The 17,313-nt window shown below is 33.4% G+C and overlaps 1 protein-coding gene across 1 annotated transcript in view; it reads right to left on the bottom strand.

The window, feature by feature from the left end:
• NAV3 (neuron navigator 3) overlaps positions 1-17,313 on the bottom strand; it is a 423,218-nt gene that overhangs the window by 153,228 nt on the left and 252,677 nt on the right. Inside the window, 2 exon segments of the mRNA XM_083807523.1 lie at positions 5,540-5,717; positions 9,158-9,230. Coding sequence (XP_083663649.1) covers positions 5,540-5,717; positions 9,158-9,230 — 251 coding nt within the window.

Raw genomic sequence — 17,313 nt, 5'->3', positions numbered from 1 at the left:
ATGCCCTGGTCTGTAAAGGCATCAGAAGTTCCTTTCATTGGAAATTGTAAGGACTGTAATGATTGTGTCTTTAAGGTATGGAAGGGGGGCCAAAACTGATTCTGAAGATAGAAGGATATCTCATTTAAAGTAAAATGAAAGGCCAAAGGTCCGTTTGAAGGTCAGCTGCTGCACATACCTGTGCAATCACACTAAGCAATGCAATTCGTTCTGCATTATCTCCCAGATGCATAAAAACACATCAGATTTGGCTAATAGTTTGTCTGCTCAGGACCCTACTAGTAAAAGAAGAAATAAACCTTTTCCTGATTTTTCTTCTTTGCAGTCATTGAATAATGATTCTTTAGTGGACAAAGCAGGAACAGCATACCTGATTCTCTTCATTAAAACCAAGTGACTAGCAATGACAAGAGCTAAGGATAGAGAAGTGTCTAGGTTCATCACTTTGCTTTTGATTAACAGAGAAATGACTGTTCACACATTTCATTTTTTAGCCTTTGTCAGTGCAATGCACATTGCACCGACTCTTAAGGTTGTATTTTAAACCTCATGAATACTGAAATAAAGGCCTTTTTCTAAACTGACAGTGGTGGAACCAAGATTGGCATAGGAATTGCCAGTAGTCTGGCATGGAGCTATTTAAATTCATAATCATAACCACTACATTTGCATTACTGTTTCACACAGCACAAGCTGTGTGTCCAATATGCTTCATTTTTTCCCCAGTACTTCTAAGAGGGAGGCAACATGAAACCGAGTTCATTACATTAGTTATATATGCAACTGCCTGTAGAAATCAGCTACCTAACTTTGTTTATGCGCTTAGGAAAACCAGGGTGCTCTTTTAATATAACAAATTTAACAAAATCCATCTGGACCTCAAGCTGTGCTCATCATTCCTGTACGTGATAAAATAGTTTGTCCGTCTTGTGGAATTTTGCTGACAGCTTACTGAAACCAGTTACTGCCTAATCCATAAATGAGACAGAACTTCTTTCATCCACATGTGTTTTCTCTTAGTATCTGGGTGGTTGAAAGATCATCACTGTAGAACGTTTAGATGTATTGCTGTGATAATGGAATCCACTAGCAAAGTGAAGCATAAAAATATAATGTAACCATTGTTGTCATGTATCTGTACTGACAGATATAAATAAGGCCACCAGCACGGTATTTTTTTTTTTTAACAAAATCTCAAAGCAGCAACAAAGTCATAACTAAATAGTGAAGTGCCTACCTCAGATTTTGAAGTATTCAATTCCCACAGCTAGTCATACAAGAATGTAGGAAATTTTAGGATAAAAAGAAATCAGAAATCCTATTTAAAACTGTTCTCTCCCGTGAGTTACCATTTATTATTTACCACAGACTTTTCCACTAATTGTCTAAATCATTTTAAGAGTTCTTATACTTAGCAGTAAAAAATTACAGTCTACCATATATAAAACATATTCTTTGCATTGAAATTCCATTCACCATAAATCAACTTTCTTCTTTCTTTTTAGATTTTAATTTGAAATTTAGCTGTTGTGCTTCGAATTACATAGGCCAATGAGACTCTTTCACATGCAGAATCTTGCAAGCTTCAGTGTGTACACTTTTCACAATTCTGAGCTTGGTTAGGGACAGATTACATGGGATTAGGAACACAAAAGTGTTGTCACACTGACCAAATGTAGATACATTTGTTAGGACCTGAGAATAATATAACTTAAGAGTATCTGCAATTATAAAGACATAATTTCAAAGACTTTAATCGTTACATGAAATGTGAAACAGAGTGCTTTTAAAAAGTAAAAAGTCTGTAAAATATATAGAAAGTAAAAAGTCTGTAAAATATATAGTATATTTGTTTTGGTTCTGCCTGTATGTGCACACACATATGAAAGGTACACACTAAGCATATTTAAATTTACATAATGGTTCAAAAATATTTTTTGTCATCTACCCATAAGGTAATTTTCACAAACTATTTTAAAATTTAGTCAAAATAGCTTTGAAGAACTAAGCTATTACTGAGTAAACATGAATGTGCCATTGTCTACTGTGTTCATTATCTCACTTCTGCCCTACTAATGAAGTGATTTTACTTGCTCCTCTGGAAAATCCAAAAGAACTATTGCTAGGTAATAAAGGACCACAGACCAAATTAATGGAAAAGAATTTCCGTTATGTGTATTTCCCAAATAATTTTCCCAATATATACACCATATACTTTTCACAGTATAAAATGTAAGAAAACAGAACATATTAAGAATTTTTAAAGGCACATTTAGAACTGCAACAGGCTAATAGAGAAAGGGAGTCATTGCTGCTTTATAAACTTGTAATAAATTGTCTTTAATATGAAATAGCTAGTTTTATCACCACTGCTTTAGAAAAAAAATGCAAAATTACTCTATTATTGATATAAGTTAGATTATCCATTATTGAGTTAATAATTATGTGTAACAACATAGGAAAAAAATGTGACTTTATTACACACCTTAGGTTTTACTACTTCTCATTATTCTTCATTCAATGAAGGAGGAAGGTTCAAGAATCTGTATGAAAATACTTTTTTTCTCAAACATATCTAAAAGTCTCAAGTGTCAAATGAAACAGTATATGAGTTCACAAGGACCTTCTGGAAATTCTGCCCTTAAATCAGTCAGTCATGGAATCACAGAAGCATAGAATGGTTTGGGTTGGAAGAGACCTTTAAAGGTCATCTAGTTACCCCTGTAATTAATGCTGAGACATGGTCGCCATGAAAGCAATCATATTTTAGAAATTAGCCTTGTGAGACATGTAAGCTACCTGTCCACAGCAAAAGGCAGGCAAGATGAATCCCATCAAAGGAGTTGTCTTCTATTAATTTAATATTTTGGAAATAATGGAATCTAAATGGAATCCTCTATTTACTCATTACTAGCTTAAGATTAAAAAGGCTGTTTGGCAAATCATTTTGATTTTCCAAAATATGTGCTTTGATGGAAAAAATATAGAGTTAAATTATATGATTGCTATGAAGGGAAGGCTTGCTAAGTCTTCTATATACAGTTTAAATCAAAAGACACTTGTATATGCACATGTATTTGAGGAGACCGTATTTTTCAAATGCAGTAATTTCTTCTTAGAAGTGGACATGTAATTGTAATTTCCTATTATTACTTCAAAACAATGGCAAATGAAAGAGAAAATTTATATTAAAAAAAAATCCATATTTATCTATATATTTATATTTGTTTGTTTCTAAGTTCTGGAGTTCCTTGTTTTGCTAACTGCTCAGAATACTAGAAGCATTTACAACAGAAGATAAAAATCTTTCATTCAGACACTTTTCAGAACTAGGGACCTTCCTTTATCTTTACAGCCTTTATGGAAAATGTATGGGTAGAGAAAATCTTACTCTCTCAGACAGTACAGAAATTTCTGGTGAGAAAAATTCAATTTATGTATATGTGAAAGGAAACAGACAAAATCTTGCTTTCAGTTTATAGGTAGGAAATAAGAAAGACAGTATTAATCTTGGTATAACAATTTTTTACATTGAAAAATTTTGTAGCTGAAATATGATTATAAATAACTATCAACAATATGTATATAAATATAAAGGAGTGAGGTGATATTAGACTCCCAGCATTAAATTAGGAAGTCTAAAGCACACTGATGGAAGTAGAAATCCCGTTAAACCATCCTGGGATGTCATTTTATGAAAGTATGAAAACTGGGATTTTGGACACAGAAAGATTGCCTTTCTCCATAATGAAGTATGTTCATAACAAAGGAGAAGAGGAGAAATAGGCACTGAAGGACCGTGAGATCTTGGAAATTATAATGAAAGAAAAGCTTTATAAAATTCCATCCCCCCTTTGCCGACCGTTCCTGAGCAGACAAAGGACTAGTGTGCAATCGCTGTCTTCCAAATCATAAACAACTGCTTTGCTCCAAGCTTTTTTGGACAAACAGAATTCCTTGCAATAGTGGTGATATACAAAGGAACACGATAACTATTTTTATTAAAAATACACCATGGCTAAATTGGAAAAGCAGAAAATGTTTCAGTTTTACTAAATTCTAAACAAAACCCAATAACCAAAGGTATTTGCATACAGCTGGCTAAGCCCTTGATTCCACTGATTAAAGCAGTGAACACTTCTAGACCCACAATCAAAATATCTTCCTTATGATAGAAAACAACGTCTGATTTCTGAATAACAAGATGTAATGTCCTCTTAAATGTCTTACAGAAAGCAGAAAATCAACTTCAGAAAATGTTCAGAGTGCTTAGAGTCTTCCCGGATGGTGCCGTAATTCCCTACATTACATGTTAATAGCAAACTTCACAGAAAAAGCATTCAAAGAGATTAATTTTCAGAAGCAAAGAAAAAAAAATGCATTTCACATTGTAGTGTCCCAGGCAAATGCAAGTGTATCTTAATTTTTGTATCAAATGAGGTAATCAGAAATGCCACCAAAAATATTTTGCTATAAATTTATTTTTATAACATTCTTAAATTCAAGGCAAAGATTTCTATTGGGCTGAAGTGCAAAAGGTTTACTCAACTGAAGAAATAGGCTGTTTACTATAAACAGGAAAGTGTATTTTAGATGTTAAGGACTCAAGAACCAAAATTTAATTATTGTAGTCTGATACTTTTACTCATGGATTTATCACATTCTAGATATGCAATTGTTAATGAAGTTTGCAAAATCTTTTAAACAAGAAAATATTAAATCAAACAAGTACAAACAAGTATTAATACCTACAGAGCAATGTATAAAGTTCTTCATTAAAAATTCACTTTACATAGCCCTATATGAGAATAGTTTTTTTTTTTTTTTCCTCAGTAAAGTATACTCTGAAAATACTCTTTCCATTTGAATAGAAATTTGTACTTAAACTGATTCTTTTGTCATGGCCAATAGGCAACGACTTTCTGAAAATATTTCTTCAGCTTCAGTCTGAGAGTAATGTAATTCAACAGTTTTCTGTTGAATTTCTTGCTTTACTAACTAAATCTTAAATTGTCCTCTTAAAAGAAACAAAAAACTTCTTCAAAGTAAAAAAAAAAAATCAAAAACCACACGAATAGAATTAGGCACTCAAAAACACAATGCATGGGAACAAAAAGATTTTATAATAAATGAAACTATTGTGTCTTTCCTCTATTTTGCCTCCCCATGTGAGGAAAACATGAAAATAATCAGTATTCTAACCTGAAGATGTGCTAACCATCTCTTACTGTGCAAAGGACTGTAGAAACAAATATGAAGAATGCCTTGAAATTAACTAAAAATTGAACTAAATTTAATTGGGAAGGTTTTCTGCACTCACTGTAGCTTTACTCTCAAGAAATGCAAGCTTAACACCAAACAGACACTTAAATAAATATTGTTTTCCTACATCTATTGCAAAAATAACTGGTACAAAAATAACAATTAAAAAAAGCTAGTCTTTTAAGCCTTTTTTAAAGTGAACTATTTTTTTTTTCCACATGAACATCTCCTTTTTGAACAGGCTTTTACACATAAGAAAATTAACTTTTTAACCTACCTCGACTGCATATCTTGGTGTGTTTTGGACTGGCTGCTTTCAGCTGAAGGTGAAGGGACTTGCTGTTGTAGCTCCACCAAAGACTGATAGTACTGTTGCTGATGATGTTGCTGCTGTTTGTACCGAGACAAACTGAAAAACAGCCCTAAAATGGCTTTCAAATTTCCATTCCTTATTTCTATTAAAAAAAAAAAAAGAGAAATGAGTGAAAACTGTGGTTTTACACTTTCAGCTTTGTAACAGTTTTATACTCAAACATTTATGTACATAAACCTATACATGCTTATGCCTTTCCGCATTTATCTCTACAATTGGGGACATGTTAACTGTCGCTGATACGTTATTGTTTGTTATCTTCAATTATTTGTGTGTCATTGTTGCAAGAAACATATCTCCATAATGTCCACATGATGAGTCAAATGTGCATGGTCATAAAGAAGGTTAAACCTAACCTTATATAATATATATAATTTCAAGTGAATACAGTACACAGACGCAACAAAGTACAAGGATTCTTGGGAAGCAGGGAAACTTCTTTTACAATTAGTAAAATCTGAATTCTTTCTGGCTTTAGGAACACTCCCCTTCTAACTAGTTGCTTTCAATTCCTCTTCTGGATTCTTGGTAAAATCCTGTGCACAGTGGAAGTAAATAATGACTGCTAAAAAAATTGAAAAGAGATGATAACAACCTCGTTCATAAGTCTATATGCATTCACAAGAATTAGTAAGGAACATAAGAGACACAGATTAATGGAAAACAACAATAAAAAGAGGTGACCATAAGGTGTGTGATTACATCTCTGAACTTTCCAGTTACATGATTTTCTAGGTTTATATGTCAGACTGCCAGTACTGATTAATAAAGACTTCAAAACTACAGCTTTCACTTGAGGCTAAAATAGCTTCCCATATGAAATTCTGTTGACTCAAAGTAGCATCCTCATGTATCCCATTCCTTTCTCTTTGTCTTTGCCCAGCCTGAGATAAAGGTTTTAAAAGGCTAATGTTATTCTTTGCTCATAACAGATCTCTGTGTCAGAAAAAGACGACTCAGGGGGCTTTAATTAAATTATCTGCAGCACTTAGGTCTGTTCATATCTTCATTATTAATTTTCTTTGGCACTGGGCTTCTTGTGAAAGGTTTTCATTAGGCCAGTAGACTTGTAACCTAACATTACAATCTTTCTGTCTTTCCTGCAAATCTAAATATTGTGTTGTATGTGCTACATAGCCTTTCTGAGGTAATGTTTAAAACACAGTTTATAAACAAGCACTTTCATATTAATGTATTTTAAACCATATTAATTTCCTTTTAATAAAATTATGTGAAATGTTGATGTATACATGAACAGACCATCAAGCATTGTAGCCCTTAGACTCGATCTTTTCTCAAAAGCAAACACAATCCTGGACTTCACTATGTACTTTGCAAAATGGAAATTTGTTCTGAGTATCCATACTTCCTCTTCTTCCCTGTGAAGATGAAAATTCTAATATGTACTAAACTCTTGTAGGGAAGAGGAGGGGAGTGTTTTACTTAGTAGCAACTGGTTTATTATTTATCATTTGGGTTCTCCAGTACAGATTTTGCAGTCAAGACTGGAAAACAACTTTGGTTCTAGACCTCCTTGCTCAAGTGTTGAAATGAGGTGGGAAACTGGTTGTGAAATCTTTAATCTTTGTTAAGATCATTGTTTACTGTTCCAGAAACTGTCTGAAGGATGCATTAATAAATGACCCAATTTATGTGACAAGACACATTCACCAAAGCCTATTATGAGAAACAGCCTTACCTGTTTCTAAACTTAATTTTAAACATAAATGTGCTGACAAAACACTATGAAGGTAACCTGATAATTTAATGATAAAAAAGCATGCCAGCTTTTCTCAATTCCTTCCCTTCAAGCAAATTGTTCAGGACTGTACGTGCTAGAAATGGTATATTTAAAGGAGTCACACTTCTGTGTCAGTTTGCACTAACGTCACTACAAAGACATTAGATTTATACCGGAGTCACGACTAACTGCAAAACAGCAAAACTTGTTTTAATCTTACGTCAGAACTCAAAGTCTGCCTTATTAAAATTTTGTTTTAAAGATTAATAAAAGTGTTTTTAAAATAGTCCTTGCATTTAAAACTATATAGCAATATTGCTTTTGGTAGTATTTGCACTTAATGCCAAACAGTTGAAGCTTCTATCTTTTAAAAACTATTTTCCAAAGCAAAAAAAAAAGGTATGAATGAAGGCATGTATTACAGAATGCAATCCAATTTTAAGTTTATGAAGTAGAAAGGAAAACGGGTGTTGTATTATGTCATGGTATCAAACAAAGAGTATTGTCATGTAATAAATTTATGCTCTTCACACATCTGATTCTTATTTTGTATGCATGTAAAAATAGTCTTTGCTGAAAAATTGAGTTCTAAACAGCTTTGAGATGAATAGCAACATGTAAATATTCAGTATCCCACCATCATATCTACAGTATATACAGAGGTTCCTTTGAATCAGTTAAGGATCTTTCCATAATTTGAGAAGTATAGAAAAAGAGACAGTATATATGTTATAGTTATGATACACTTCTGTTAAGATACTGGAAAGGTACTAGATGGTGAAGGATGACAATGGTGAGTTAATTGAGTTAATTTTAAAATCAAACACTAGCTATATCATTCAAGATTTTTCTTCTGTGATCTAAAAATCAATGAAATTTACCATCTCTTAAAAAAAAATATATATTTTTTTAAAAAATCTTTTAGTTGTAATAAAAATAAAATAAAAAAATAAAAATAAAAATAAAAAAAATAATATAAGGTTGCATCTTGTTAATAACTAAAAGCTTCAGCAGCTACGGAGGTCAAAGGGATTTCGAAGATGCACAGCAGCTTGCAGAACTACTTAATCCTTTACAGGCCAAAATCTTGTATCCATTGTATTAATCTAAAAGATAAAGTATCCACCTGACTTAATTTTATATTAATATGGCAAATATTACATATTAATTAAAAGTATTGGTATTTTAATGGTTTTGATTTTATACTTTTATAAGTGTATCAGGCAAGGACTAATATATTAAAAAAGGTTATAATATAAGCGGCAAGACCATTTGCTCATTCACTTAATACATTATATCAAAATAATGAAATAAATTTCATAGGCATCCTTACAACATTACTACTGGTAATAAATGCTCTTAAAAAATAGTATTCCATGAGTTTACACATCTAAGCAAGATTTTTACACCGATGTTTGTGGTTTTGAAACCCATACACAAACCCATACATGAGAAATGTATACATGGAAAAAACTCTACCTATCTGATATTGTGGAGATAACATGAAAAGATTAATATATTTGAAAATAAAGATATTATTTTAAAATGTGCCTTAGGTTTCATAAACATACTGAATTTCTTGGTTCATTTTCAAGGGAAAATTAAAGGGAAATCTAAATTTTTCTCACACTCTCTCTCTCACTGTAATATAGTAATCTATGTTTGAATTCCACTCAAGACAGCTGCAGTTTGGTATAGAAGTACAAATAATTTGTATTATGAAAATTAATTTTCAGGAAAAAAGAATCCAATTATTTGTTCTGATGATCTGCTTCTCTTACCTTCCGCAGAAAGACCTTGGACATTTACGCCTCTGGCTGCCAGAAAGCTAAGGCAAACATCAACATTCTCAATCTGCAATATGAACAGAAATAACAAGCAGCATAAGACTATTTGACAAAATGTACTGAAGTAAAAATGTAGGGAGAAAAAAAAAAAAAAGAAACAGCCCAGGAATGAATACTTTACATTCATCGCATACTACAGCTCTTTACCAAAGTTTAGCAAGAATGATTACTCCTAATTGGGGAACTGATATAAAGCGTTCATTGTCCACTTTGGTGCTTAAAAACAATTCATAAATGCCCAATCCAGAATGGCATGCTGGCAAATCAGCAACCCACCTACTTAACATAAAACTGGATTTGATACACTACAAAGGAACAGCAATGAAAGCATCCATACGGGACACTGAATATATGTCTGGAGATGTGGGTGACTGAGTGAGCTGAAAAAATGAAAGTAAAAACATCCAACAAATGTTTTAGCAAAAGTATTTCATTGGAATGATGTAGAATTTTGTGAAAATGATGTCACAATGATCTCTTATTCTCTATTTTTGTCCTTCAAATCTCATGCTAAAAAATTTTAATTTAATTAAAGTTTATGATACCCTGAAAAGTGCTCACTTAGTAAAGGACATGTTGCACTACTGCTGATGGTTTAGAATAATTTTACAGTTGCTACAGACAGCTTTAGGGAAGAGCAGAAAAAAATGTAGCCTAAATATAGACCAATAAAAGGATCACAATTCTGCCTGTACAATGACTAGTCACAGCATTAAATTAACTCTTTTTATGTTTCTATTTTTCAGTTTAGGGAGCCAGAATGTTCCAAAAAATTCATTTAAATTACTGTCCCTTCCTGCTTTCCCCCTCCCTCCCAGGTTCTATGAAGCAAATATAAATGTAACATCTTTCAATTAACAACTTTGTATGTCAAAAAATGTTCCTATCAACACAAAATAATGGTGTGTAAAGAGATGTCCTATGTCAAGTGGCTTCAACAGACATGATTTTAAATTACATTTTTTTAGATCGACAGATACTTTTAAGGCAATTTGACTACTCGCACACATACAAAAAATTAACAATATAATTTAAATGCCTATTTTCATTGAAAAATATTAAAAGAAATAAGGAAAATTCAGCACCAAAACCATAAACCTGGAGTAGATCAAGTCCAAGCACTTAATTTTATTTGAATGTTTACACATTTTACAAAACTTCATATGAGCAGCTTTCGACCCTTATAACATGAGGGGTAAATTCATTCCTGGAATGAAAACTCCTTTTTTGTTGACAGTATCTTTTCTATGCTGAGAGGAGGGCGTAACTATTATTGTCTTTGTATGATTGCAGTTCTGCCTTTATTCTTAGCAAATATTAGTAGCTAAAAGGAATAGAAACATTCGTTTTACTACTGACCCTAGAAGTATATATTATGAGTTTACACAGACTTTCTTGACCCACAGGTAGTTTTTATAGACATATAAGCATCTACAAAACTTTTAGATATGAGCTTGTTAAGCACAATAAACTCCAGTAGCAACAACATCTTTTAAAAAGTCTTCTCCTACACTTATTTAACTGTTTTTAAGAACACGTTACTATATATAGGGAACGATAAACAATCTCTCTCCTAAATCAATTAAAAAAAAATACAACTCTGCAGCTAACTCTTATTAAAGTTACTGCTAAGTTGGGGTTCACAATTAAGCTTTCATAAATCAGTTTGGCTGGTGTCACCAATCTGTGTATCTGTGAAAGTGGTATAACCATTCCTCTAAATCAATTAGATTACTCCAGCTCAGCTCTGGCCAAGCACTGTACTTACAGATACTCAGGCATTAACTATCATTTTCTTAAATGTTTATGTAGCTGCACATCATGATAAATAAATAGATAAATAAATAGATAAATAAACCAGGTCATTTCATAAGAGATAGTGATGTGACACAGCCAAGTGAGTTGAAAGTTGGCTGCAGCTAAAATGGGATGATCTGCTTCTTCCTCACCTCCTCCTCCCAGGCGTGGGGCCTTGCTGCTGCCACCTCGTCTGGCTTCAACACTTCTCTGAGCACACTGGGAGCTGGCTCAGTGCAGAAAACTCACCCAGCAAAACAGGCAATCTTATTTTAGTCACTCCGGTTTCCTATGCAGTCACATGAGCACAGGAGTCAGTGGAGGACAGGGTGTGTCCAAGCCTGAGAAAGGCATGATTTGGGAGAGGATGTGGAAGATGGGGAGGAGGGAAAGGGAGATTGAGCCACTCCTGAGGGCAACAGCAAGGAATTGGGCTGGCTCTGTCCTGACCTCCAACTACACACCTGGATCAGCCATGAAAATAAAGAACACAATGAGAATATCTGTACTTGACCTTTAAACAATGTCAACTACAGAAGAAACCAATTCAAATGGAAATTTTCCTGTCCCGAAGAATTTAACAGAAATTAAGTTTTGTTTGGATATAAGCTGTATAACTTAGACCCTCTCTGAACTTTCAAATCAACTTTAATGTAGAACTTCAAACTATTACTACTACTTTGAAACTACTTCAAAGATGGGAAATTTTGTTCTGACACTAAGTACTAGAAGCTAAAGGGGAAAAAAACAAAAACAGACTGAAGTAAGTAATGCTCACCTCCAAATAACCAAATCAATACTTCCTAGCAGATCTCTTAGAATAACCAAGGCATTTTTCATAATGGGCATGTGTTCTCTGCAGTAATTCAGGAGGCCATCGCTATAAAAAACACCTAATTTGATAAGGCCCACTTAAACCTTTAAGTGCTATGAAAACATCTCAATATCTACCTGCAATACTAAATATTTAGAAAATAATAAGCCTAAGTCTTAACATACATTTCAAATGAAAAATAATAAAAATTAATTATCTTATAGAAATGGTGCCTGGTTATTTTACGTGTATACATCTACTTGTACATGTCTTTGAAATCACATCTCTTAAACTTGCAGACAAATCAAGTCATTACTATTAACACCAATGACTTAATATACTGCAGAACTACAAAGAAAATTCTGTTTTGCTTCATGGTTCACCAAGAGATCTGCAACACAAACCTTAAGTCCAAAGTCATTCCTGTTGGTGGTGCTGCATGAATTAATAACAGAGGCCAACTTTCAGACAATAGACTGTGGCTGCAGTGTTAGCTTTATAATAAAGTCTTGTTCTGGCTTGTGAATTGAGCGTTTGGTGTGGCAACTCACAGCCACATAATACACAGAAAATGTCAGAACATAACTCTTACAGTCATTTTTCTGATAATAACTGCAGTTACTATAAAACTCTCAGGAACTGTTAGAAGATTCAATAAGACATCCATTAATACATTTGTGGGTTATTTTCACTTTCTTTCCTTTCCAGTCTAGAAGTTAGCCTTAAAGTTGTCCCATTTTGAAGCTTTCAGTGTGTCTATAAACATTGCTTTAATTACCTACTTCTTGCCTTGGCAAACCGCAGTTATTCTTTGAACTCAAACCCTAGCAGCCCCAAACACTTTTTATTCAAACTTACCAACAGATGAGAGTAATTTTTCAATTACAAAAGCTCTAAGAGATTTCAAGCAGTTTCTACTCCTCAATACTGTTTCAATCAAGAGTGGTATGAATCCCTGAAGCCCATGTTTATTTAAGTAGTTAGTGGTGGCATTATTATACACTGGGGTAAACTCTTACGAGTGCTAACACTGCATATATAGAAATCTACCTGCTTAAACATTAAGGACTAAGGATTTTGCTTTGTAATACTTCATGTAGACGCCAGACAAATTTTATGAAATATGCCCACAATTTTGTAATGAATTTTACTTTCAAACAGCACAAGTTCACGACAGAGGTGATGTTTCCCATTAACATGAACAGTATCATAAGAAATACAAAGTGTTGTAGCAGATGCAGTTTGCTTCAGTACATAAATCAGGATACACAGATCCCAAATCTTACATATCAAGACACAGAAAGTGAATCAAATTTGCTTGTATTGATAAGAACATAGCTTGTATTGCTTAATTGCTAAGAACGTACTGCTGCTGAAATCACATCACTGTTACTCACAAATATTATTTGTTTCAAATCACTTAGTTTATACTAAAGGTTCAAAAGACTGAAAGAAATGAAGTGTGTTGAATAACAGATTTGCCACATTAAAAATATTAAAACCTAAAAATGGAATAATTAAATAATTAATGATATAATACATCTTCATTGCCATGTAGGTATTTGTCCACCTAGCTATTCAAATAAAAATGTTGAAAGCCAATCAATATTACAAGAGACTGCTTGTCAGAGGTAAACAAAGACTATCATCTCTAATAATATAACCATTTCCTTATCAAAATTGAAGAATAATTTATCCTATTCTGAAATGTAGTTCCAGCTTCATGGGTGCAAGTAAACTCAGCTAAGAGGATGATAATTTAGGAATTTAGATTTGTAGGCATCATCAGATAACATCATTTGATACTTATTAAATTAAGCCTACTGAATTATGCTTTTTAAGTATTAAGCTGCTTGTGTAAATCAAATCCTTTTAATGTTGTTCGTACACATAACCTTGTGAAAAATGCATCTGAAATACTTACACCATAAATAGTAGCGAGTCCCAAGATATTTCTACACCCACATTTTAGGGGATTATATTTAAAACAATTATGTACAAATAAGCAGCAATATCACAACTGCAACACTATTATTACATTATATGGCATACAAAGAAGATACATTGCAAAACTACTGTAACATATTACATGCTGTAGTTGTGGGTAATCTGCTTTTGACTGGTAGCTTTTTGAATTTTTACTGACTGAAATAAATCACTAAACCAGACTGTGGGACTTGCATGTAGATAAACAGTAGTACTTAATACCCAGCAGTCTGCAGACTTACAGGAAGAGCTCATTTGTGGGATTGTACTCACCAGTGACTCAACATATAGAATATGTCTATTTTTTTTAATAATTATTTCTGCTGTTTCCAAGACTAGCTTTCATCTCTTTTGTCTGGCAGACAACACTTTCTTCACTTCCAAGCATCAATTTAATTGTGGGCTACTCAGAAGACAAGTAATGATGACTAATACAGCATGATGTTCTTCTGTATTTGTAAGAAGCTCTGAAAAATATCTTGGCTTGACTAATTTTTTTCTTGTTGACTTTATGACAGCATAGTTTATGAGAACATACAGACGTATATGTGAGTTGAGATTTGTCTAGTTCTGGCAGGATTAGTTCTGAAGAACAGAACACGCTCTACACATATATGCTTCTAAATTTCTCTTGATTATTTTGGAATCAAATGTAAAACTGTAATTTCTGTCAGCACATCATTCTGCACTATCTTCCATAGCTCTGTATGTGTTTTGACATTCTGAACCACAATGTAAAGCCCCAAATAAAACCTGGTAAAAGGTTTGCTTTGTAAAAATTTCACCAATGTTTCTGATGGCTGATTTTTTTATTTTTTTTTAATGTATATTGAATAGACGTCCTTTGGGATTAGAACTATGGCATGAGATATTCTTCAAATCCACTTCACCAGCAAGATTTATTCTTAAATAATTTCCCTAGAGTATTAATCTGATTTGAGAGCTGTATTTCACTCTTTCACTTTCATATGGATGTTCATCACTAAGATGAGCAGGAGGTTAATGGATTTAAATGAATTAAAAAGCAGAAAATTATGCATTTTTACCACACAGTGCATTCTCATTCAAGTTCTGTAGTGCTAGTAGAATCAAAACCAAATAAAAACACAAATCAGGAATTAAAGATAGCATACTGGCCTCTAAATATTCACAATACATAGCCTGTATAAAATGAATAAAATGAAAAATGGAAGAGCAGATCTTATTTGTGTTTCTGACTTTCACATGGACACAAGGACAGAGAAGTACTACCTTTAGAGTTCTGGCTACTGGTTTAGTCTTAGCTCTGGTCTTAACTGTGGATTCTAAAAAGTACAGAGATTCAGGCAAACAACCGAGACATGTTCGTGTGTGGATAAAAGCATTTCTTGTGCACGTTTTGGAGCCAGGAAGACTATGAAACTGTCCATGTAGACTTAGTTATACGGAATGACTTGGAAGAAATGGAAAAATATTTCCAGGTACGTGGCCTAAACTCTCATCCTCACTCGCATAATGGGGAGCAGTATGAGACTAGGTCACGTACATTCTCACATATACATATTAAAAGCAAAAACAAACAAACAAACAAAAACTCCACTACCTGGAATATCTACTTTTTGGCCAAATTTATGATTTCGAATAGCCTGCTACACCTAAAGCTGTTGTCAGAGATTAAGAAAGACAAGTTTATTTCAGTTTCTGTTCATTGTTGACTCATGCATTGCACACAGTGCAACTTGGGCCCAAACACACGTTCCTGCTAGCCAGTTTACTCCGAGGAGGTTCTGCTGAAGCCAACAGCATCATCCTAGATTAAAACTGGTACGGCAAAATGGATTACCCAGTCCAATATCTTCGTCCATCTGCCTATCCATTCTTTAAATGCCACATTTTCAATAGTGTTTGGGAGTCTGGGTGATTCTTAAATGATGACAGAAATAATATTTGGCATTGAGAACCCTCTTTTGTTCTTCACTTGAAAACAGACGTTTAGCACACTTCAAGTTCTTCTCACCTCTTCAGAAAAAGAAAATTTTTAGAAAAATTTTCAAAGGTTAATACAATTAAAATATAAAAACTCCCTAATGATTTTGCATTGTATATATTTTGTGAGACAAAATGTACCTGATTCAGAAAAAAAATAAGAAATATTTATTAATTGTAAAATATGGTAATTATTTAGAAAAGTACCAATCAGTAACCTAAGTCATCAAAAGAAACACCTTCTATGCCATGCATTCATTACGTTCAGTTTGGCACTGTTGATGATTTACCTGTATTCTGAGAAGAGTTGTCATGAAATCGTATTTGAAATATTTGTATAGGATTTTCACTACACTGTTATGTTATCCACAATAGGTGAATAGGTGATTCCTATGTGTTCCAAAGGGGAGGGTCTTGTTACAGAAACATTATTATTGTTGTTGTTGTTATTGTTATTATTACTATTATTATTATTATTATTATTCAGATTTATCTCTACTAGAACTGGAACTAAAAAATAGTGTCTAAGACTTTCAAAGGGTCCAACGGGAAATAAACTCTTATGGTCTCATTTTACAAGTATTATAGTCATACTTTAGTAAGCAAACTGGTTTCTTTTGATATTGCACAAGTTAAACTAGTTTAACACATCTGAATACAAGCCATCTGCTTTCTTGACTCTTACATTTACAGTTGGGCATGCTTATCAACATATTTATGTGTTAATATATTCATAATAAAAGATCTTGATTCTTGAGCAGGACTATCTGAAAGTCTTGCATTTTTATCAAGATTCCCTGTAAAGAAACTGCATACACTATTATCTGTAAAGAAAAAGACGTTTTTTACTACTACTACTACTCGGTATGGGACAGTCTGAAGAGCTGAGAATACACCCAAACACTTCCAAATCCTGATGGAAATGGGATGGGAATAAATGTGGCCTGCAGTAACAGGAAACTTACACTGACCCTACTGAGGAACCTCTTTAGTTTCATATTTGTAGTCTCTGTGCAAGATGCTGGTATGGCAGGCTGAATGTGGCACTGTCACCTTGACCTATGACTACTCAGACCTGATTAAATTTGCCATGAAGTCTTGGTTCACCTTGAGGGTGAAGCCAAATGAAATGAGGGAAACTTGAAGAAAGGGAAAATTGTGAGATAAGCAAACTCTCCAGTAAAATCTGCAGAAATGCAAAGAAGAGAAGAGACTAAAAAGTTACATTATTTCTTTTTCTGATTGTTTATTTCCCATGAGCTTTTAACGTGATAGCTTATTATGATATTTTTTTTGTAACTGTACTGGAAGGCAATGTCAAGTTTCACTGGGTGGTGTAAATTTGAAAACCCACCCTAGTAAAACAGGTGTTAGTAGTCCTGCTGGGAGATATTAAGTGTGTTCTGCTGACTTGCTGTTGTACGTGGCCGGTTACCTCACCCAGATGCAAGGGACATTCCATTTTTCTGTGGAAATTATAATACATTTCAGGGTGTTAAGCAAAATCCACTGACACGCACATAGATTC

The sequence above is a fragment of the Anser anser genome (genome assembly GCF_964211835.1).
Source record: "Anser anser genome assembly, chromosome: 1".
Taxonomy (NCBI): domain Eukaryota; kingdom Metazoa; phylum Chordata; class Aves; order Anseriformes; family Anatidae; genus Anser; species Anser anser.
The sequence above is the reverse complement of the archived record's forward strand: the minus strand, read 5'-3'. Positions and strand labels throughout refer to the sequence as shown.